Source organism: Balaenoptera acutorostrata, chromosome 3, assembly GCF_949987535.1.
Source record: "Balaenoptera acutorostrata chromosome 3, mBalAcu1.1, whole genome shotgun sequence".
NCBI lineage: Eukaryota > Metazoa > Chordata > Mammalia > Artiodactyla > Balaenopteridae > Balaenoptera > Balaenoptera acutorostrata.
In genome coordinates this window covers 105713958-105737607 of record NC_080066.1, presented here as the reverse complement: position 1 = coordinate 105737607, position 23650 = coordinate 105713958, and the positions used below count along the sequence as shown (strand labels likewise).

The 23650-nt window shown below is 46.0% G+C and overlaps 1 protein-coding gene and 1 pseudogene across 4 annotated transcripts; one reads left to right on the top strand and one right to left on the bottom strand.

The window, feature by feature from the left end:
- Positions 1 to 575: 575 nt before the first annotated feature.
- On the bottom strand, positions 576 to 19802 carry ABHD4 (abhydrolase domain containing 4, N-acyl phospholipase B). 4 transcript variants are annotated; one of them, XM_007180528.3, is made up of 9 exons: positions 19594 to 19689; positions 17741 to 17791; positions 15902 to 15990; positions 14415 to 14787; positions 14108 to 14262; positions 13607 to 13765; positions 12241 to 12352; positions 2794 to 2980; positions 576 to 2070 (listed from the first exon to the last, which is right to left on the bottom strand). In XM_007180528.3, coding segments are annotated over exons 2-9 (1167 nt in total). In that variant the 5' UTR covers positions 17743 to 17791; positions 19594 to 19689; the 3' UTR covers positions 576 to 1980. The 4 variants fall into 4 exon arrangements, with proteins under 4 accessions (XP_007180590.2, XP_007180589.2, XP_007180592.2 ...); XM_007180527.2 differs by lacking the exons at positions 17741 to 17791; positions 19594 to 19689 and adding an exon at positions 19701 to 19802; XM_007180530.3 differs by lacking the exon at positions 17741 to 17791 and having other exon boundaries at positions 19594 to 19720.
- LOC130707637 (eukaryotic translation initiation factor 4E-like) lies at positions 7638 to 8291 on the top strand (annotated as a pseudogene).
- Positions 19803 to 23650: the final 3848 nt, after the last annotated feature.

The window sequence follows — 23650 nt, the reverse complement described above, 5'->3', positions numbered from 1 at the left end:
TTGGCATGCCTCACTTCCCTTGGCTCAATCAAAATAAACATCTACTGCACATGAACTAGGTGCCAGACGTGCCCCTTGTCCTTAAGCAGCTTGTGATCGAGGGAGGAAAGACAGACACGAAACAAGTGACTACAAGTTTATGAGTTTTACCAAGGGGCATTCGACTGTGCCACGGAGACACAGAAGAGGGGGTGCAAGTCTACTCTAGGGGTTCAGGGGAAAGCTTCCCTGCAGAAGGAATATTTGAGCTGAGGTTGAGGATGAATAGGAGTCAGAATAGGCCCTAGGGAGCAGTCCAGGTGAAGGCCAAGGTGAACTTCAGATGATAGGGCTATTTAATGGGCAGTAGGGAGCACCCAGTTCAGCCTAATTCTCCTCCTGTTAGTTGGGGCTTGGCCCATCCAGCCCTTATCCATCCTCTCAGGGGGCAGATGCTGCACTAAAGGGTAGAGGGAGTGGAGTGGCCTGTGCGTGGGTACCTCTCGGGGCCCCCTCCTCTGACTCAGGCGTCACAGGAGCTGTTGTGAATTCAGCACCACTCTTGTTGGAGCAATATTAAACATCATCACCAAAGGCAGTTTTGACTCATTTCTTTATTAATATAGAAAAGGAGCCCAAGGCAGCTGGACCAGTAGTACAAAGCACCAGGAGTTAATACTATTCTGGTGAAAGGGTTGGCTTTACAAAAGTGAAGGAGTAGGCAGGAGCTGCCCTGGTTCTGGGGCCAGGCCCAGCCTACTGCCCAGAACCTCGGAGCAGCACCTGGAACCAGCCCCTGGGAGAGAGTGACGGGGGGGGGGGTCGGGGTCGGGGGCTGATGAGCTGGAGACCAGAAGGACAGGTGGCAGGGATGGAGGGCCAGGCAGTGAGAACCGTCCTGTGGCGGATGAGGACAGGCCACTGCCGACTGGAGGCTCCCCACTGGACCCTGGGCGGAGGCGCACATGAGCCTCAGCTCCGGGGGCAGGTAGAAAAACCCTGCGGATACTAGAGAGGATGGGGATCCAGACACAGCTCAGGGTTGAAGGGCCTTTCCCTTCTCTCCACCGGGGGCCACCTTTCTCAACACTGTGGGTGGGGCTTCAGGGCCCAAGGCACAGAGGGAGGCCCAGAGGCCTCCCAGCGGGAGGAAGAGGGGGCAGGAAGGAAGCACTTGAGTGTTGCCAGCTTAGGCAGCTGGGGCTGAGACACAGGGCAGGCAAACAGCACCCCCGTACAATGAGGCTGGAACGCGGGGCTGGGTTGGGCTTATCCTCAGCCAGGACCAGCCCCATGGCAACGGTGCCCGCCTCAAACCTTGGCAAACAGAGTCTGCCGTGAGCACAGGCTCTCAGCAGACCCGGGTGCCAGCCGCAGCTCTCCTGGAACAGAGCTGTCTCGCCATGGACCAGCCATGCCCTGCCCTGCCCTGCCCTGGGCCTCCTCTGTTAACGAGGGCTTTGGATACGACCTCTCAGGTCACGGGAGCTGCAGGACGTGCTCTTGGTACTTAAATGGGAACCAGTCCCAACCAGACTCCGGACAGAACTGGCATGGCCGGGGGGCCGGGGGTGATGGGGCAGGAAGATATTCCTGCATGGAACCTACCCAACACACTCCAGAGCCAGGAAAGGCCACTGAGAACCTCTCCTTCGCCCAGGGGAGGCGGCCGCCCTCCCTTTGGCACAGGGGGGACGCGGCTTGGTGTGACCCTTCATAGCCACACCTGGGTAACACTCGGCATGGAGAGAATGGGGTGGCACTCTGCAAGCCTTTATGTTCTTCCCCGGGGTGGGGAGCTCAAGGCCACTTGTGGCTTTTGCCTCTAGCCCTTAGCATAGAGAGGAGTGCTCTCCTTCTGTGGTCCTGCCCTGGGGACAGCCCGAGACTCTGCCTGGCTGGCACATGTTAGTTGGTCAGGAAAGGACAGAGGGGTAAGTAAGGAGACAGGGAGGTGAGAGTGACTCTCTGGCTTTCTCCTCGCCCTCTAGGGAGAGCAGCTCAATCAACCGAGTCGCAGATCTCCTCTACCACTGTGTTGAAGATGTGTGGCTGGTCCGCGTACACGTGGTGTGAGGCGCCCTCGATCTCCTGTGGATGGAGGACCCCACCAGGGGTGGGACAGCCCTTTATTCAAGGCACTGGAAAGCTATTGCACCATTTCTTTTTCCCTTAAGACTGCTTGCCCGTCGCCCATGAGCACTTATTTTACCTAAGACAACAGTCCACCTTTCTCCCTAGATCTTGGCACTTCCCTGTGGGAGTCAGTGAATCCCAATATCCCATCCTTACTTCTCCTATGGCCCTTGATTTTATCTCTCCTTCCACGCCAGCCCCTCCACCGACCTGCTCATGTCATCCACATGTCCACTAAAGCAGGGCCCATCAGGCACCAGCCTAATTAAGCATACTCATTAGCAAATGAGGGGGGAGGGGGTAAGGAAAAACGGCGGGGGGGTGTCGGAGGAGTGTGGTGGGAAGGCTTCACGGCAGCCTCTACAGTTCCCAGCTCTGCTTTGGGGTGGGAATTACAGGGGGTGGAGGGACAGCATGGTGCCTGTGCCTGACTACTGGACAAGAATCTGCCTTTCAGCTGAACTGAGCTACACAGAAGAGAGAAGCCCCTAATTATGATTTTACAGAGAGCCAACCCTTTCAAATCCACTGCCGTAGCTCAACCTGTCCACTGCTCTTTCCCCCTCGACTCTCCCATCACCCTTCGCTACCCTGACTCAGCTACTCTGGGTCAATCAACACGTGCTGGGATGTTGCAGTGTTTCCATCTCAATCCTGCTCCTCCAGTGGCCAACGTACCATGTCTCGGACGTAGGAATCCGGCCGCTGCAGCTTCACCTTTTTTCCCGTGCTGGTGTCTATCCAGGTGTTAGCCCCATAGATCATGGTGATGGGCATTTCTTTTTGAATCAAGTGAATTCGCTCTAACATGGGTCGCCGGGCCCAGCCGAAGGACTCCATCATGGTTTTGAATGCTGTCTCCCCACTGAAGAAGCAAAACAGGGTGAGGCAATGAATAAACGCCACAGCCTAAAATGTCAATTTGTTGATCTCAGAGGCTGGGGCAGTATCTTTGTCATTCTTTGTGTTCCTCTCAGAGCCCAGCACTGGGCTCATTAAATATTAGGAAGATTAGGAGACAGGACTGAATCTCCAGAGGCTCCTATCACAGATGAGTTGTGAAAACTTGTGAAACTTGTGAAAACCCCATGGCACTGAGAATTATCCAAGAGCCTAATAGGTTACTTACTATTTATTCAACAAATATTTATGTGGCATCCCGGAGCTGAGGGTGGGGACATATGAACAAGACAGACGCAGTGCCTGCCCTCCTGGAGCTCACATTTTCCTCATACTTCAGGCATAAATAATGAATTATATGATTAACTTAACTTCAAATTTCTCAAGAATTATGAAAGGGTGGCAGAGTTCTAGGAGAACACAGACTAGGGACTTGGCTTCCTGGGGCTGAAGGAGAGGGTCAAGGGGTTCGCTTGGGGTGGGCTCTGATGAGCAAGTACTACAGAAGCACAAAGGGTTTGCTGAGGAGAATGGAATGAAATCAGTCTTGTGAGGACCTGGGGGGAGCAACAGTTTGTGCGACTTGAGAAGCAATGACGGCCAATCTGATCTCCTTTGCTCCCTGGCCATTTCCTTAGGGAGAGCTAACCAAGGCTGTGTCACAAGGGGTCTGCAAGGCTGGGGCAGAAGCCAGCTGTCCAGGTTGCTCTCCTGGGAAGCAGGAGAGGTTGGGGACACTGCCGCCCAGCGGGCTCAGCCTGTTCGGGAATTATATCCCCAGTCTCCTTTGCACCCCTGAGATGAAGGAGAGCCTGGGTTCTGCACAGGCCACCAGAAACAGGGTTCTTCCTTAAGACAGTGCAGCATAGTGGAAAAATCATGGACTCTGGAGTCAGAGTTCAAATCCTGGCTGTAGTTTCTAAGCAAGTCATGTAAACAAGAATACACCTTAATTTTCTCATTTACAAGCTGGGAGGAATTATACCCACTTTATTAGGTCATTGTGAAGAAAATGAAAATATGTACAAAGCCCCTAAATTTAGGTGAAGCAAAGTAGGTACCCCATCCCCCAAATATTATTCTTTGGCCAAATCGTATGTTTTCCAAGGGAATGGTAAGAGTTACCACGAGCTCATGAGGGTTACAACTCAGAAAGACTCAGGGGCTTATAAAATTGAGTGATGGGGTTTGGGGGGAGGGGCTGGTTATCACTGATGTCATCTCTGCTTCTTTTAGGACCTGAATGAGGTGTGTGATTATATACTCTGTGGCTTAGATTGGGAGGCCATTCATTATACGGAACTAGGTCTGGGGCTGGGGAATGCTCTGAGGAAAGGGCTAGGGGTGGGCCTGCAGGGCCTCAGAGGGTATGAGACTGGCGCTGAGCCCAGTGGGGGCTGAGAGGAGTCGAGAGCAGGAAGCAGGGGGCTCCCTGATTTGACTGTTGAGCTGAGTTTCTATACTGCTGCTTAAGCAGGGCCCTTCAATCAGCGGGGCTCCTGAGGAATGTTGGATGGACAGTTCCCACGCTGCCTGAAAGCTGTCTGGGTTTGACGCTAATGCTCAGACAGTACTGCTGGAATGCAAAACCCCAGTTGCTTCACAGCTTTGGGCTGAACAGTCCTGAAATGAGGCAGGGCAGTGCTGCTGCTCCCAATGACCTTGGATCCCCTGAGATGCCTCCCAGTAGTGTGGGGTGAGGCCCCCACAGAGGTGGTGCCTCATGGTATCAGCCACTCACATGGCACTGCCCGAGGGGAGGACTACCTCCCTAACTCTGCCCTGGATGGCAGTTGTCAAGACTGTAAATCAGCAGGCTTGTGGGGCCTATGTCTGAGTTGTCATAGATATAAAATTCTAGAGATTCTGTGGATATCCCCAAATCCCCCAAAGAGAGGGAAGGCATTCCTATCCCAACAGTAAGTATTTCAAGGTGCACATAATTAAAATTTTAAATGCATAATCTTTCCATCAGCAGTTCTATTTGTAGGAATGTAGTCTAGAGATACAGTCACATGTGTGCAAAGGAAGATATATAAGGAGGTGCCCTGAAGCAATGTCACGTGATATCGCAGACCTAAAATAACAAGAAGATTCAGGAATTACAGGTCTGGGACAGGAGAAGACTTTCTTTTTTTTTCTTTATAAAAATACCATGTTCAGAGAAGGAAGAAGAACTACAATCCTGCAGCCTGTGGAACAAAAACCACATTCACAGAAAGATAGACAAGATGAAAAGGCAGAGGGCTACATACCAGATGAAGGAACAAGATAAAACCCCAGAAAAACAAGTAAATGAATTGGAGATAGGCAACCTTCCAGAAAAATAATTCAGAATAATGATAGTGAAGATGATCCAGGACCTCAGAAAAAGAATGGAGGCAAAGATCGAGAAGATGCAAGAAATGTTTAACAAAGACCTAGAAGAACTAAAGAGCAAACAAACAGAGATGAACAATACAATAACTGAAATGAAAACTACACTAGATGGAATCAGTAGCAGAATAACTGAGGCAGAAGAACGGATAAGTGACCTGGAAGACAGAATGGTGGAATTCACTGCTGCCTAACAGAATAAAGAAAAAAGAATGAAAAGAAATGAAGACAGCCTAAGAGACCTCTGGGACAACATTAAACGCAACAACATTCACATTATAGGGGTCCCAGAAGGAGAAGAGAGAGAGAAAGGACCAGAGAAAATATTTGCAGAGATTATAGTCAAAAACTTCCCTAATATGGGAAAGGAAATAGCCACCCAAGTCCAGGAAGCACAGTGAGTCCCATACAGGATAAACCCAAGGAGAAACACACTGAGACACATAGTAATCAAATTGGCAAAAATTAAAGACAAAGAAAAATTATTGAAAGCAGCAAGGGAAAAACAACAAATAACATACAAGGGAACTCCCATAAGGTTAACAGCTGATTTCTCAGCAGAAACTCTACAAGCCAGAAGGGAGTGGCATGATATACTGAAAGTGATGAAAGGGAAGAACCTACAACCAAGATTACTGTACCCGGCAAGGATCTCATTCAGATTCGATGGAGAAATCAAAAGCTTTACAGACAAGCAAAAGCTAAGAGAATTCAGCACCACCAAACCAGCTCTACAACAAATGCTAAAGGAACTTCTCTAAGTGGGAAACACAACAGAAGAAAAGGACCTACAAAAACACACCCAAAACAATTAAGAAAATGGTCATAGGAACATACATATCGATAATTACCTTAAACGTGAATGGATTAAATGCTCCAACCAAAAGACACAGGCTTGCTGAATGGATACAAAAACAAGACCCATATATATGCTGTCTACAAGAGACCCACTTCAGACCTAGGGACACATACAGACTGAAAGTGAGGGGGATGGAAAAAGATATTCCATGCAAATGGAAATCAAAAGAAAGCTGGAGTAGCAATACTCATATCAGATAAAATAGACTTTAAAATAAAGAATGTTACAAGAGACAAGGAAGGACACTACATAATGATCAAGGGATCAATCCAAGAAGAAGATACAACAATTATAAATATATATGCACCCAACATAGGAGCACCTCAATACATAAGGCAACTGCTAACAGCTGTAAAAGAGGAAATCGACAGTAACACAATAATAGTGGGGGACTTTAACACCTCACTTACACCAATGGACAGATCATCCAAAATGAAAATAAATAAGGAAACAGAAGCTTTAAATGACACAATAGACCAGATAGATTTAATTGATATTTATAGGACATTCCATCCAAAAACAGCAGATTACACTTTCTTCTCAGGTGCACACGGAACATTCTCCAGGATAGATCACATCTTGGGTCACAAATCAAGCCTCAGTAAATTTAAGAAAACTGAAATCATATCAAGCATCTTTTCTGACCACAATGCTATGAGATTAGAAATGAATTACAGGGGAAAAAACGTAAAATACACAAACACATGGAGGCAAAACACTACGTTACTAAATAAGCAAGAGATCACTGAAGAAATCAAAGAGGAAATCAAAAAATACCTAGAGACAAATGACAATGAAAACATGACAATCCAAAACCTATGGGATGCAGCAAAAGCAGTTCTAAGAGGGAAGTTTATAGCTATACAAGCCTACCTCAAGAAACAAGAAAAATCTCAAATAAACAATCTAACCTTACACCTAAAGGAACCAGAGAGAGAAGAGCAAACAAAACCCAAAGTTAGCAGAAGGAAAGAAATCATAAAGATCAGAGTAGAAATAAATGAAATAGAAACAAAGAAAACAATAGCAAAGATCAATAAAACTAAAAGCTGGTTCTTTGAGAAGATAAACAAAATTGATAAACCATTAGCAAGACTCATCAAGAAAAAGAGGGAAAGGACTCAAATCAATAAAATTAGAAATGAAAAAGGAGAAGTTACAACAGACACCGCAGAAATACAAAGCATCCTAAGAGACTACTACCAGCAACTCTATGCCAATAAAATGGACAACCTGGAATAAATGGACAAATTCTTAGAAAGGTATAACCTTCCAAGACTGAACCAGGAAGAAATAGAAAATATGAACAGACCAATCACAAGTAATGAAATTGAAACTGTGATTAAAAATCTTCCAACAAACAAGAGTCCAGGGAGATCGATCTAAGATGGCGACTGTGGAACCGGAAACCACCCCTACTCCTAATCCCCCACCTACAGAAGAAGAGAAAACAGCATCTAATCAGGAGGTTGCTAACCCAGAACACTATATTAAACATCCTTTACAGAACAGATGGGCACTCTGGTTTTTTAAAAATGGTAAAAGCAAAACTTGACAAGCAAACCTTTGGCCGATCTCTAAGTTTGATACTGTTGAAGACTTCTAGGCTCTGTACAACCATATCCAGTTGTCTAGTAATTTAATGCCTGGCTGTGACTACTCACTTTTTAAGGATGGTATTGAGCCTATGTGAGAAGATGAGAAAAACAAATGAGGAGGACGATGGCTAATTACATTGAACAAACAGCAGAGACGAAGTGACCTCAATCGCTTTTGGCTAGAGACACTGCTGTGCCTTATTGGAGAATATTTTTATGACTACAGTGATGATGTATGTGGAGCTGTGGTTAATGTTAGAGCTAAAGGTGACAAAATAGCAATATGGACTACTGAATGCGAAAACAGAGAAGCTGTTACACATATAGGGAGGGTATACAAGGAAAGGTTAGGACCTCCTCCAAAGATAGTGATTGGTTATCAGTCCCATGCAGACACAGCTACTAAGAGCAGCTCCACCACTAAAAATAGGTTTGTTGTTTAAGAAGACGCCTTCTGAGTATTCTCATAGGAGACTGCGTCAAGCAATCGAGATTTGGGAGCTGAACCAAAGCCTCTTCAAAAGCAGAGTGGACTGCATTTAAATTTGACTTCCATCTAAATGTTGCTAAGATATAAGAGAAATCTCATTCGCCTTTGTCTTGTACTTCTGTGTTCATATTTTTTAATTTTGGCTAGAGTGTCCACTATCCCAATCAAAGAATTACAGTACACATCATCCCCAGAATCCATAAATGTGTTCCTGGCCCACTCTGTAATAGCTTAAAAGAATTAACGATTACAAACACATCTGACCCATCTACAATATTAAAGAAAAGAATTTGCATTTCTATACCTTACAAGAGAACGATTCTGTTTATGTTCCATTGTATGCAGGAGCATATTTTGCTGGTTTGAAAGGGTATGATGCATACAGTTTTCTAACAATTTTCTTTGTTTCTTTTTACAGCATTGTCTGTGCTGTACTCTTGCTGATGGCTGCTAGATTTTAATTTATTTGTTTCCCTACTTGATAACATTAGTGATTCTGATTTCAGTTTTTCATTTGTTTTGCTTTTGTTTTTTTCCTCATGTAACATTGGTGAAGGATCCAGGAATATGACACAAAGGTGGAATAAACATTAATTTTGTGCAAAAAAAAAAAAAAAAAAAAAAAGTCCAGGACCAGATGGCTTCACAAGTGAATTCTATCAAACATTTAGAGAAGAGCTAACACCCATCCTTCTCAAACTCTTCCAAAAAATTGCAGAGGAAGGAACTCTCCCAGACTCATTCTATGAGGCCACCATCACCCTGATACCAAAACCAGACAAAGGTACTACAAAAAAAGAAAATTACAGACCAATATCACTGATGAATATAGATGCAAAAATCCTCAACAAAATACTAGCAAACAGAATCCAACAACACATTAAAAGGATCATACACCATGATCAAGTGGGATTTATCCCAGGGATGCAAGGATTCTTCAATATATGCAAATCAATCAATGTGATACACCATATTAACCAATAGAAGAATAAAAACCATATGATCATCTCAATAGATGCAGAAAAAGCTTTTGACAAAATTCAACACCCATTTATGATAAAAACTCTCCAGAAAGTGGGCATAGAGAGAACCTACCTCAACATAATAAAGGCCATATATGACAAACCCACAGCAAACATCATTCTCAATGGTGAAAAACTGAAAGCATTTCCTCTAAGATCAGGAACGAGATAAGGATGTCCACTCTCACCGCTATTATTCAACATAGTTTTGGAAGTCCTAATGGCAATCAGAGAAGAAAAAGAAATAAAAGGAATACAAATTGGAAAAGAAGAAGTAAAACTGTCACTGTTTGCGGATGACATGATACTATACATAGAGAATCCTAAAACTGCCACCAGAAAACTGCTAGAGCTAATTAATGAATATGGTAAAGTTGCAGGTTACAAAATTAATGCACAGAAATCTCTTGCATTCCTATACACTAATGATGAAAAATCTGAAAGAGAAATTATGGAAACACTCCCATTTACCATTGCAACAAAAAGAATAAAATACCTAGGAATAAACCTACCTAAGGAGACAAAAGACCTGTATGCAGAAAACTATAAGACACTGATGAAAGAAATTAAAGATGATACCAACAGATGGAGAGATATACCATGTTCTTGGATTGGAAGAATCAACATTTTGAAAATGAGTATACTACCCAAAGCAATCTACAGATTCAATGCAATCCCTATCAAATTACCAATGGCATTTTTTACGGAGCTAGAACAAATCATCTTAAAATTTGTATGGAGACACAAAAGACCCCGAATAGCCAAAGCAGTCTTGAGGCAAAAAAATGGAGCTGGAGGAATCAGACTCCCTGACTTCAGACTATACTACAAAGCTACAGTAATCAAGACAATATGGTACTGGCACAAAAACAGAAACATAGATCAATGGAACAAGATAGAAAGCCCAGAGATTAACCCACGCACCTATGGTCAACTAATCTATGACAAAGGAGGCAAAGATATACAATGGAGAAAAGACAGTCTCTTCAATAAGTGGTGCTGGGAAAACTGGACAGCCACATGTAAAAGAATGAAATTAGAATACTCCCTAACACCATACACAAAAATAAACTCAAAATGGGTTAGAGACCTAAATATAAGACTGGACACTATAAAACTCTTAGAGGAAAACATAGGAAGAACACTCTTTGACATAAATCACAGCAAGATCTTTTTCGATCCACCTCCTAGAGTAATGGAAATAAAAACAAAAATAAACAAGTGGGACCTAATGAAACTTCAAAGCTTTTGCACAGCAAAGGAAACCATAAACAAGACGAAAAGACAACCCTCAGAATGGGAGAAAATATTTGCAAATGAATCAACGGACAAAGGATTAATCTCCAAAATATATAAACAGCTCATTCAGCTCAATATCAAAGAAACAAACACCCCAATCCAAAAATGGGCAGAAGACCTAAATAGACATTTCTCCAAAGAAGACATACAGACGGCCACGAAGCACATGAAAAGATGCTCAACATCACTAATTATTAGAGAAATGCAAATCAAAACTACAATGAGGTATCACCTCACTCCTGTTAGAATGGGCATCATCAGAAAATCTACAAACAACAAATGCTGGAGAGGGTGTGGAGAAAAGGGAACCCTCTTGCACTGTTGGTGGGAATGTAAATTGATACAGCCACTATGGAGAACAATATGGAGGTTCCTTAAAAAACTAAAAATAGAATTACCATATGACCCAGCAATCCCACTACTGGGCATATACCCAGAGAAAACCGTAATTCAAAAAGACACGTGCACCCGAATGTTCATTGCAGCACTATTTACAATAGCCAGGTCATGGAAGCAACCTAAATGCCCATCAACAGACGAATGGATAAAGAAGTTGTGGTACATATATACGATGGAATATTATTCAGCCATAAAAAGGAACGAAATTGAGTCATTTGTTGAGAAGTGGATGGATCTAGAGACTGTCATACAGAGTGAAGTAAGTCAGAAAGAGAAAAACAAATATCGTATGTTAATGCATGTATGTGGAACCTAGAAAAATGGTACAGATGAACCAGTTTGCAGGGCAGAAATTGAGACACAGATGTAGAGAACAAATGTATGGACACCAAGGGGGGGAAAGCGGTGGGGGGGTTGAGGATGGTGGTGTGCTGAATTGGGCGATTGGGATTGACATGTATACACTGATGTGTATAAAAAGGATGACTAATAAGAACCTGCTGTATAAAAAAATAAATAAAAATTTTAAAAAAATACCATGTTCATATCAATTTTTCAGTTAAAAACTAAAAAGATCGGGGGCTTCCCTGGTGGTGCAGTGGTTGAGAATCTGCCTGCCAATGCAGGGGACACGGGTTTGAGCCCTGGTCTGGGAAGATCCCACATGCCACGGAGCAACTGGGCCCGTGAGCCACAATTACTGAGCCTGCGCATCTGGAGCCTGTGCTCCACAACAAGAGAGGCTGCGATAGTGAGAGGCCTGCGCACCGCGATGAAGAGTGGCCCCCGCTTGCCACAACTAGAGAAAGCCCTTGCTCAGAAACGAAGACCCAACACAGCCATAAATAAATAAATTTAAAAAAAAATCTTTTAAATGTTTTCCAGACTTTTTGCCTGTCAGGCTAACTGCCTATCTCCAGGGAAGAGTAAGGGTCCTCCTCTAGAGACGGGCGGCATGTTTAATTAATCTATTATCTTCTCCATCCCTTTGTGCCTATGCCTGGGAAAGTCTCTGGAAACCACCAAGCCTGCTAATGCCTATGTTCCCCTAACTGAATGAGAGCTCTGTGGAAGAAGAAATACAGCACAGAATGATCCTGGGACAGTTCTGGAGTTTTCCAGCAGCTGGAGTTTTAGCTGCCAACCCATTGACCTTGAGCTGACTCTGGAAGCTGCCCTTACCTGGGATTCTGGGCATTGCAGTGGTAGATATACTCCGATATAGTATCATCGTCAAAGAAGTCTGCAAACTTGCGCTTGAAGTCTGGTCGGAATCGCTGTACCAGGCTGGGCCCTGGGAGGGGACAGAACGTGGAGAGGCCGATTTGAATAGGGAGGAAAGACTCCTGCCTTTGTATGTGTTAACAACTTTAACCAAACATTATTTCTCCTAAGGGTTTGTTTGCTTTGTACACTTAATGTTATAGTGGCAGACAGAGCATGCAAGTCTTTTGGGAAGCTCCAGGTGACTACAAATGAGAGTCAGTTAGTTGCCAAAGAATTTAGACAGTCTAATGTCACTGAGGAACCAGAATTATCTGCAGCTCAGTGAAGTCCCAAGATCTTTCTCTCCAAGGATTACAAGCCCCACAGGAGTCCATGGTTGAGATGCTTTGCTTTTACAGTCTGAGCTATGTTCTCTTTCTCCCCGAGACCCTTTATGGCCGTTTAATCTTCTGAAGGTAGTGGATGAAACCAGACCACCTCCCAAGAGCCCTCTCACGTTCAGGCCTGTAATAGAATACGAGTGAAGAGGTAAACCTAATACTGGCATCTCAGACTTGGGGCACAGTTTTAGAGCAATCTGTTCCCTTCACCTTTCTTTAAATAGTACATACACAAGCAGTAGGGCACTTGAAACACACTGTAAAAATTGGGCCTAATGAATGATCAGCTTCTGGCCTCTCTCTTCTGGTCTGCTCTCTCTGTGTGAGAAGCAAGGGGTGAGAGGGAGGCAAAGCCGGGATCCCCTGGGCCCTGGTTCTCCTGCATGGCTGCCAGCCAACCTCCCCAACCATAATAGCTCTGATGCCCAGGCATGGACCTGGCCAGAGGCAAGTCCAGCAATGGGGAGAGTGGTTAGAGCAGGGCTTCTCCCTGTAAAAGGATTATAGAAGGTCTGCTGGAGTGCACAGTGCTGGGTTCCCTAAGAAGGTCAGCCCTCTGCGCATTTAGTATCCTTTGGCACCTGTGTCTCTTGCTTTCCTTCCTTTCTCCCCAAACTCCTACCTTCTGCTCAAGTGCTCATTTTTCTCTTTTATCCAGAGCCATTCTATTTCTCTTGAAGGGCCTAGAGAGATAACTCTTATTCAGCCATTAGCAATTAATTCATAATAATTGGCTATTGAACATTACTGTGTATATATAAGCCATCAGTGCAAAATAGATGGCCACCAATCTTTTCCATAAAGGGAATCTGCTTTTCTCTTTATCAGAGTAAAAGGCTCCCCAGATAGGGAGGGTGGTAGCAGTGTGAGGTCAGAAGGCCAGGGCATACTGATCCCATTCGCTCTGGCTGGCTCCCCCCTCCTTCCCTCCCTTCACTCACAGGGTTTGCTGACAGCTACTAAGTGGTGAAGACGTGGTGTCTGACTGGGGCAGGAGCTTGCCTGCCACTGTGGGCTAGGCTGGAGGCTCTGGTCCTGACCTCTCCTGGCAACAGGTGCTGGGTGAGCTGCAGGGATGGGATCCAGCGGTGGTGACCACGCTGAAACACCAACAGGCTGCCATAAACGTGGAGCACAGAAACTCAGCAGAGGAAGAGTCACCTCACGGCCCCTTCCTCTCTCTCTGGGGCACAGAGTAGCAGTTCTGCTCCATCTGGCTCTCGCATGGAAAAGCTTTTTCCATGCAGATGGAGGAAAAAAAGAAACTTCTGAAACTGCAGACAAAGACATCTGGTCCAGATTAACAGCTTTAAATAACAATGTTAGGCCTATTCCCACTTTTCCTGAACAAGAGGGGATGCTGAGAGTCCAGGTGCAGTGGGGCTTCTAGAATGGGACAGCCGTGGTTTGAGGACACAGTTTTCCATCTACAGGCTACTCACCCCAGGGCCCAGCTACTCGAAGAACAGCCAGTGGATTGGAACGCCCTAGGACAGAGGCCACAGCCTTGACCCAGGTCGGGGGTGCACGGATCTGACTGGGGTCAGTTGGTCGGAGGGGAAAGCCCCATGGGTCCACCAGGATGAGGTGTTTAACTCTAAAGGAGGAAAAAGGAGGAGTCAAGTTGTCTTTGCTTGAAGGTATCACAGCCCTTAAATCACCCAGGAAGAGAACTATTGGAAACAAATACCGGAAGTTTCCCAGCAAGGCGAGGAGTCGTTGTGATGGAGATGGGTGGCTCTTCCTTACCTGTCAGGGTACTTGATTGAGTAGGAAGTGGCCAGGAATCCTCCCAGACTGTGCCCCAGGAGGATCATACTGGGGATCTCCATGGTCTCCCGCCACGTCTCTATCGAGGTCACAAACTCATCCTCGGCCCCCTCTGGGTCCCTCGGGAATGCTGGCCTAGAGCTTCGCCCGAAGCCGAGCAGATCGAAGGTGTGCAGAGTGCGGCGGGCGCTCAGTGAATCCATGTTGAGGATCCAGAGGCCCACGCCGCCCCCAAAGCCATGCACCATCACCAGGGGCGTGCGGTCCCTGAGCTCAGGGCTCACTGTCACCGTCCAGATCTTGTTCTGGTTTGGGAGGGACACGTATCGGGCCAGGAACTTGTTCTGGAGGCCTGGGGAGAGGGGTCCAGGGCAGAGCGATCAGACTGTGTGCTGACAGCGTCATCCTTTTGCCTGGACTCCCGCTCTTCAGCTCTCTCTCATCCCCAAACCCTTCCTGACCTCCCTCGCCTTTCCTTTCACAGCTCTCTGACCCTACATCCTAAGAGTTCAACTCCAAGTACAATTTGTAGACTGTCTAGCCTGTAGGTATTAAGAGGGGCCATCTTATTCCTTGAGGCTGTTTGGGTCCCTTTGGGTCCCTTTGGGTCCACGGTGGCACTGACCCCACTGACCCCACAGAGCTTCAGCATCTATCACTCTGGTACCTGTATGTGCTTGGGGCTTGACCCATGGACAGGAGTGTCCTCACTGAGGGTATCTGGGAGGGTTGAGCCAGGTCCCTCTTTGGGACAGACCAAGGTGGGCAATGCTTGCTCTGCTGGTGTGAAGGCAGTCACATGACAGAGCTGCCGAGGGGAAGTCACCTGGATCCCAGACAGCTTGAAAGGCTTGAAAACGGTGGCTCTTCTGTGGTTGTACTTATCCCAGCCCATAAGAGAGAGGGTAGCCATGGCTGGGGCAGTGGCTATAGGGTGGGGAAGATCATATGAGGAATATGGGGAGATGCGGCCCAAGGATCTTGTTTGGTAACTGGACGGTGGGGTCGGGGCGGGGGGCGCTAATTGGGCAGAACACAAGGAATAGTAATATTAGACAATACAGGACTGCTGGTCCTTGGGTAGGAAGATGGTAAATCTAAGAAGTGCTTGTGTGTTTGATGAGAAAGGGAGAGATGGCAAAAGAAAAGAATAGGAGAAGGAAGAAGTAAAGGAGAGAATGTGTACATTTGTACATGCTGTATGTTAATAGCTGGTACAGGGTTTGAGGTGGAATTGTGGGATGTGACAGAAACCAGCATGATGGACAGGGAGGGAGATGTCAAGGAACCACTATCATGGAATGTGTGTCCTCTGGGCAAATCTTTTCCCTCCAGTCACAGACATCCCTTCCTCCCACCCCAAGCATTGTCAATCAGGAATCAGTGGGCTCAGTGTGCCAGTCCCCGGGAAGATCCTGTATCCTGGGCCTCCCGAGGGAGGTGGGACGAGCGTCCCTTCTACTTACACTGGAGGATCCTGGCTTCCACATTCTTCAGCTGAGACATGGAAGTGGGGCGCCAAGTGGGCAGCCAGCTGCTCAGCCAGCCTTGAGGCCTGGGACAGGGAGACACGGAGACACTCACTGGCAAAGCTGGAAACACTGATGCTCTCAGCCTTGCTGGCAGTTAGTTACAAAAGAGTTATCAGGGTGCAGGGTGTTTCCAGGCTCGGGAAACCTGCCCCTATGGCAATCAGCAATTCCCTGGCTGCCTGATAGACTGTTACTCTTCTCTGATAAATGGTTATTAACAACAACATGCCCTTTGTTTCAACAGATACTCAGAATACCATGTGCACGACACTTCACAGTTTACAAAGCCCTTTCACATTTTTTTATCTCATTTGAGCTTTACAACTCCCCTTTGTTACTGGTTATTATAATGTTCAAGGAGGTTACAAGGGGAAAAAAAGCCAACTTTTAACTAATGTTTCAGTTCTCCTTTGCCATCCCTAGGACTGTATGTTCCTTTAGAGTAGGGCAAATTCTCATGCCACCTGCCCTCCTGGCAGGGCACCAGGGTTCGTGTGTGCCCTCTTCCAAGCCCCTGAAAGTACAGAGCACTGTGTCAGTGCCCAGTTGGGCTCTCAGGCAATCAATCAGTCCAGCCTTGAATGACATGATGGCATAGGCAGGGAGAAGGATGAGGGAGACCTGGGTTCAAGTCCTGCTGTGATTCCCTGACAGGACAAACGTTGCCCTTGGCCTTGTTTCCAGATTATAAAATGAGTAGAAAGCTCACACATGTCATCACCTCCAATGGCATGCAGTAAAACAGATAAGATAACCTATCTTGCTTTCTACTTTATACCCAGGGGACTTTAAGTCATTGCAGGGTAGAGGTTGAAAGTAGCAGTTGTTGTGGAATAATTTTTTAAAACCCTGGATCTAGGGACTTCCCTGGTGGCACAGTAGTTTAGAATCCACCTGCCAATGCAGGGGACACGGGATCGAGCCCTGGTCCAGGAAGATCCCACATGCTGCGGAGCAACTAAGCCCGTGCGCCACAGCTACTGGGCCTGCACTCTAGAGCCCGCGAGCCACAACTACTGAGCCCTCATGCCACAACTACGGAAGCCTGCGCGCCTAGAACCCGTGCTCTGCAACAAGAGAAGCCACTGCAATGAGAAGCCCGCGCACCACAACGAAGAGTAGCCCCTGCTCGCCGCAACTAGAGAAAGCCCACGTGCAGCAATGAAGACCAATGCAGCCAAAAATAAATAAATAAATAAATAATAAACAAACAAAACCAAAAATAACATGCTTAAAGAAACAAACAAACACCCTGGATCTAAGTCACAGTAATATCATTTACAAGCAGAATGATGTTGGCCTGTTAAATAACCTGTCTTTGAGCATCTAGATATGGAAGGGACCTCATAAGGCGCCTGGGACAAAACAGATGCTCACCGAGTGAGCTTTTATTATTCCTTTTCCATCCCATATGGTATTTCTCTTTTCTTGAACTCTGTCTGGATGAAGTGGATTTCAGGATCCACACCACCGGTTACAGAAAGGGCCTGTAAACATCAGAACAGTCAAGCAGGGGCATTCTGTGGGGCAGCGAGGGGAACTATTACCAAGCCCCCCTTGGCACACAATGGGCATCTTGCTACATCATTTGAAGTGCAGAATTTTAGATTAGAATAGTTCCTTAGAAATCTAGTCCAGCCTCTTTATTTTACAGATGAGCAAAGTGATGCCCAAAGAGGTTATACAGCTAGTTAGAAAAAGAAGCAGAACTAGAACCTACATCTCAAATCCAGGTTTCGCCTTATTTTTTCAAGGCCACACACGAATACTCACATTATACAAGCACAGTTCCACACTTGTCTGTTTTCTGAAAGGAGGTGTGACCTAAAGCCAGAGACTGAAGTTCTAATCCTGGCATTGCCACTCACCAGCAATGTGTCTTTGGACACATTATTTAGCCTTCTCTGTCAGTTTCCTCATCTTTAAAGGGAGGTAATAACAGTATCTACCTCATAGGGTTGTTATAAAGATCAAATGAATTAATGCACAGAGTAATGCCTAGCACAAGATAAACTCCCAATAAATGTTCTTTTCCCCAGCTAAATCATAAGCTATCTATATTCCCAGTGTTTTGCAAGTAGCAAATCTCAGTGACTGAGGTTTGAAAGAAATACTGAGGTTGCAGCTGAAACTGGTCCATCAATGGCTTTAGCCAGATGAGAGCTGTCACTCTCAGTCAATCCAGTCCTACGAAGACTCAGAACCCTTCGAATATTCCTCTGGAATTCCTTATAGGCTTGAAGCACTGGCACCAAGGCCACAGAATGTTGCCAGTCTTAAGAGACAAACTTTCCCTCCGCCCCACGGAGACTGTGACAAGTTAGGGCATGTCATCTGGACCCCACATTGCCTTATATATGCCCAAAGCAGCAGTCAGGAGAAATGTTGTTCTAAGGAACAGCATCAAGGGCTACTCTGCAGATACTCTTCAGGGAGAGCTTTTCCTCTCTTCTTCACTAAAAATGCTACTGGTAAAGCGCTGGAAATAGTCCCTGGCACACTATCTGCTCAATACCACTGGGGGGATGAGGGCTGGGCTGGGGAATTGAGGCAAGAAGCAGAGCAGCCGCTTAGCCACGAACTTAGCCTGGCTGGGGTGGTCTCTTCCCTTTAGGGTGCCTTTATCCTGATGGTGGGTGAGGCAGAAGGGGTTCTGTGCTGGGCAAGAAGACTGTTCTAAACCGCTGTGATCTTGAGGTCTCCTAACTTCTTTGGGCCCTGGATTCTTCACCTGTAAAAAGGAACTGAACTACCTGAATCTCTGCCAGCTCTAATATTCTATTTCTCTAAGTCATCGTAGCTATTGTAAATCTCCTCTTGGAAGCATCATTTTGGAAAACACCACTCTCCCGGGCAGTTCCTTCAAGCCCAGGAAGCTATTATTGTCATGACGTTAATTAGTTTTGCAAGCAGCTCTGAAAACGGGGGAACAAAGGGGAACACGGGATCCAGGAAAGGCCCATTTTTGGTGAACACGCCCCCCCCCCGCACCCCGCTTGGCTGGAAGCTGAGTCATTCTCCAAGCAACTTTTCCTTGCTCCTATCAGACTGTGAACTGCTTGTCACACCACCTACAGGTGGCACCCCAAACTTGATGTCCTTGAGACGGTGTTAACAAATTCCCAAAGCTCTAATTCTGAAACCGCAGCATTAAGGATATTGTTATGATGATTAAAAACTATCAACAAGGATTGCCAGCGACTAAGCGCCTCGGTTGGCGAGAGCGAGTGAAACTTGCAAGCCTATTAACCCAGACCAATCCCAGCGCAGTGGAGCCCTCTCTCCGCTTGCCACGCCTTACCCGTGCAGGGCTGGGCTAAGCGAGGCTCTTCCCACATCCCTGCCTCCCGTCCTGGAGCAAATCCAGACGAGCAGACCTGGCTGTTACCCCCGCACCCGCGTCCACACGCTTGCTTTGGGGGGTCTGAGACATCACCACTAAATCTAATCCCAGGGTACATAGACTAGAGGGGAGCAAGGAATGAACGCGAACACTAAAGTGGAAAGTCAGAACCGCTGGGCTGTAGAAAGCGTTCTCTTCCATCGCTCCCCTGACTCTGCTGCCGCATCTTCTGGGCAAAAGGAAAGCAACCAAACGCAACCCCCAGCCCTCCCCTGAAGCCGACCTGAAAAAGGAAAGTCTGGAAGGTGTCTAAAACTGTTCCTCAGCCACAGACAGTCCCAGGTTCATGGCCCAGAGATAGAGATAGAGAAAGAGACAGGATTAACTCACTGCTGCTCCAGATCATCAGCCATAGTAAACAAGCCCTGCCGGGTCGCGCTGAGCCAGCCCATCCCTCCGCCTGACGCCAGCACCAGCTGACCCAGAATAGGGTAGGAGAGCAAAGTGGGGCGTGGCCAGCGCCGCGAACGGGGAGGAGGGGCCTCAGGACGCGGGCTGGGGCTCTGAACCCAGCCGGCTGGGACAGCCGGGACACATGAGATGTCTCTGAGAGCGTCACAAAATAGGACAGTAGTCCTGGTCACACATTTGGGGACAGTGAGGGAGATAAGTAGTACTGAAACTACCGAGTCCCTCACAGGAGCTCCATCAAACCTCTACTCTCTGATAATTAAAAAGTGACTTAACTACCCCTGCACGCTCCCACACACCCATTGGGCTTCCCTATTGTAGCCACCTCATCCCCTCAAGTCCACCCCTTAGTGTTCCTTCTAATCAGATGCTCAAGATGTTTGTGGAGACACTACCAACCGTTGAACGCTCCTACAAAGGGTCTGAGAGCCTGTGGCCCAAGTAGACTACCAAATTTCGCAAATAAAAACCAGGACGCCTAGTTAAAGTTGAATTGCAGATAAACAGCAAATACTTTTTTGGAGTAAGCATGTCCCATGCAATGTTTAGGACATAAATGGGCATCCTGTACTTTATCTGGCCACCCTAAACCTAAGCCACACATGCCAAGATGAGCATTCCTCTGCTCTGGGGTTGTCTTTGGCCCCAGCCTGGTTCCCAGAGACAAGGTGGCTCAACCCCAGGTCTCCGTCAGTTTGGGGTCCCTGCCTCCACTTCCCCAGGGGGGAGCAGTTGAAGGACTAGCCTACAGGGGTGAGTCCGCTTTAGGTAGCTGGGATGGGGGCTGGAGAGAGAGAGGTCCTGATTGGCTTGCTCAGCAGAGGAGTCAGATCGTAAGGCTGACTCCAGAACTTATCTGAACTGGTAAACAGGGCCTGATGTCCCTGGAGTGGTCATCCTCTTGATTAGGTTAAAACCAGACTAGAGATAGTGGATGGTGGGTGGGAGAGTGCTGGTTGTAGGGGTTTGTCAAGGTGGTTTTTTTTTTTAGCCTTCCTGCAGGACTCAGGAGATTCTGAGATTTCTTCTTTCTTGTAACACAGTGTTAAACTGATCTGATTAGCATTACAAGGGATTGAAGTTTAAGAGAATAGACATTTATAGACTTTAGGGGTCTAGGAATTTGTAAGATGTGGGGCAAAGTAGTACAAATAGCAGAGGACCTGTCTCTCATTCATTCTTACAACAAAGCAGAGTGGTCCTAAACTTAAGGGTGCATTACAATCATCTGGCTGGCTTGTTAAAAATTCAGGTTTCCAAATCCCTACCCGCTGAGATTCTAATTCATTTGGTTTGGTTTGATGCTAAAAGCTGCAATTATAGGAAGCACTTCAGATGCTGAAGTTCAATGAATTCTGGTTGCAGGTCAATTTTGGTTTTACCATTTCTCTACTGCATGCTTGTGGGTAAATTATTTATCATCTCTTTAATTTTCTTCTTCTGTCTTGTGTCTTGTAAGAATTAACCAAGATAATTCAAATAAACATTTAGTACATTTGTTTATGCTAAAAAGTTACCATATTATTATTATATACATACCTATTCAAAGCCAAGCATTATGTTAGGCACTAAGAACACCATTATCAAAAGTAACGAAACACAGGGCATTCCCTGGCAGTCCAGTGGTTAGGACTCTGAGCTTTCACTGCAGACTCAATCTGCAGGGTTCAATCCCTGGTCAGGAAACAAAGATCCCACAGGCCGCGCAGCGTGGCCAAAAAAAAAAAAAAAAAAAAAAGTAAAGAAACAGGTTGCTCTAGTGGTAAACATAGGCTTTCTATCTTTTGCCACCCTAGGCTATTTGTCCCTTTGCAGAGTTGGCAACTTTGTTCTGGGAGCTCAGCTCAAAGCTCCCCTCTTCTGAGGCCTTTGCTGTGACAACAGGGTCTAAAAGAGATGCCCAGTCACTCTACCACATTATTCTATTTTATTAAATTATCGTGCATATTTGTGGACTCATTTATTATCATTTTCCCTCCACTAGAGCCCAAGTTTCCTGGAGGACCTTGTCTGTCTTGTTCTCCGCTTTGCTGCCAGCCCCTAGGACAGAGTGTGGCACAGAGTACACAGTCGGTCCTTACTGGAGAAAGAAATGGATGAAAAGTCTAGTGAGGAGGTATATGTATAAACAAGTACCTAAAAAACAATGTGCTAAGTGTTATGGAAAGGGAATGTTGCCTGTCATTCCGGTAAACAAAGAATGTGACCTGCCATTCCAGTAAACAACGAATGTTGCCTGCCATCAAGCCATCAGCCAGTGTGGTCTCCCCCCTGCACACTCCCACCCCATGGTGCGCCCTGAGGGGAAGTCAGGATGGAGAGAAACAGGAAACATTCTGTGCTCTGGATACTGGCCCTAGGTAGTTAAGATGCATATCTAAGGAATAATTTCAGTGAGCCCCAGATGTTTGCATCTTCCCCATACATAGTAAAGCACTAAAATTAACTTGAGATGTCTGTTTTTTTGTGATAAGCAGTCATATTTCCATGTTCGACTATGTCTTTGTTTTTGTTTTTTTTTAAGCAAAAGCTGTATATCCTGGCTCCTCTTCGGAGCAGTTCCTCAGAGCAATCTGAGAGGCTGTCTCCCAGGCTACAGTCCTTAGTAAGGTCCCCAAATAAAACTTAACTCTCAACTTTTAGTTTGTGCATTTTTCTCTGATCATCAGTGTCAAGGGCTTTTGGAAGCTATACCATATAGGAAATTCCAGGCTACATCACTCCGAGACAGGGCAACAAAATCTCCCACTTTTCTGAAAACCTGTAAGATGTAGAACTTTTGGGGGCAAGGATGACCTGGCTGGAACTGGTATTAGATCTCTCTAGACCTCATCTCTTGTGGCAGTGCACAGAAGCATTTGTATTTTGTTTCTGTGTGCCAACCCAGCTCTACAGTAGAGGTTGGAGAGAAGTAGGAAACTTGAACATATAGAAAATGCCTTTTATAACCAAAGTTATTAGATCACTTAAGGCGTCCCTGTTACTGAACTGAACTTGTGTCTGCTCACCACACAGCAAAGCTAATTTACTGACACTGGGTTGTGGTGAAGGAAAGTATAGTAGTTATTGCAGGGCCAAGCCAGGAGTACAGGTGGCTTGTGCTCAAAAGACCTGAAATCTCCGATGGCTTCCAGGAGAGGGTTATTATTTTTTCTTTTTTTTAAAAAATTATTTATTTATTAAAAAATTTTTAATCAAAGTTTTTTTCATATGATTTTATGTGTGATTAAAGTATTAATATGGTCTTTATGGATGGAAACTAATTTTAACAAACCCTCTTGTTGTGGTCTGAACGCGGGTTGGAAAAGAATTTCCAGACACAAGGTAGAATGTAAAGAAGATAGAATTTATTAGAGGGAAGGGTTGCTGCCAGAACACCGGGCCGACGACTTCCTAGTAGTCTGGGAGAGTCGAGCCTGAACACGTGCTATTGATCAGTTTTTATAGCCAGAATACAAAAGAATGGTCCGAGGTGAAAATTTTGTTTCCTGATGGTTGAGGCACATATACCTTCCTTCTATAGGGTGGGAGTGAGACAGGGAAGATGCCTTTCCTTATTTGGGACAGGCGGGCTCAGGAATTTCGTAACCATCGAAACATGGTGGGGAGGGCGATTGATTAAGAGTCCGGTAGGGGGTGTGACGTCGAAACATTTTCAGGCAGGGTCGTCCTTTGTCCTTGAAGCACCATTGTCCTTGGAGCACCACACCTCCTTCCTGTGCCTGTAAATCATATTAAATATTCCAGAAGTAGGTGGAACTGATGACCTGACAGTTCAGGCCTGGCAGGGGTAGATCATTCTTTGGTTTCAAATGGGTGTCATTGCCTTTTGAATGAACTATGAATATGGTGTGACCTGTAGAGTAAAC

What these genes read in the sequence shown, in the direction of transcription:
- ABHD4 (XM_007180527.2), bottom strand. Translation starts at nt 19,762, where the DNA reads ATGGGCTGGCTCAGCGCGACCCGGCAGGGCTTGTTTACTATGGCTGAT. An exon ending in TCAATCAAGTACCCTGACAG is followed by an intron (nt 14,263 to 14,414) that starts GTAAGGAAGAGC and finishes TTCCTCCTTTAG; the next exon opens with AGTTAAACACCTCATCCTGG. An exon ending in TCGAGTAGCTGGGCCCTGGG is followed by an intron (nt 13,766 to 14,107) that starts GTGAGTAGCCTG and finishes TTGGTGTTTCAG; the next exon opens with CGTGGTCACCACCGCTGGAT.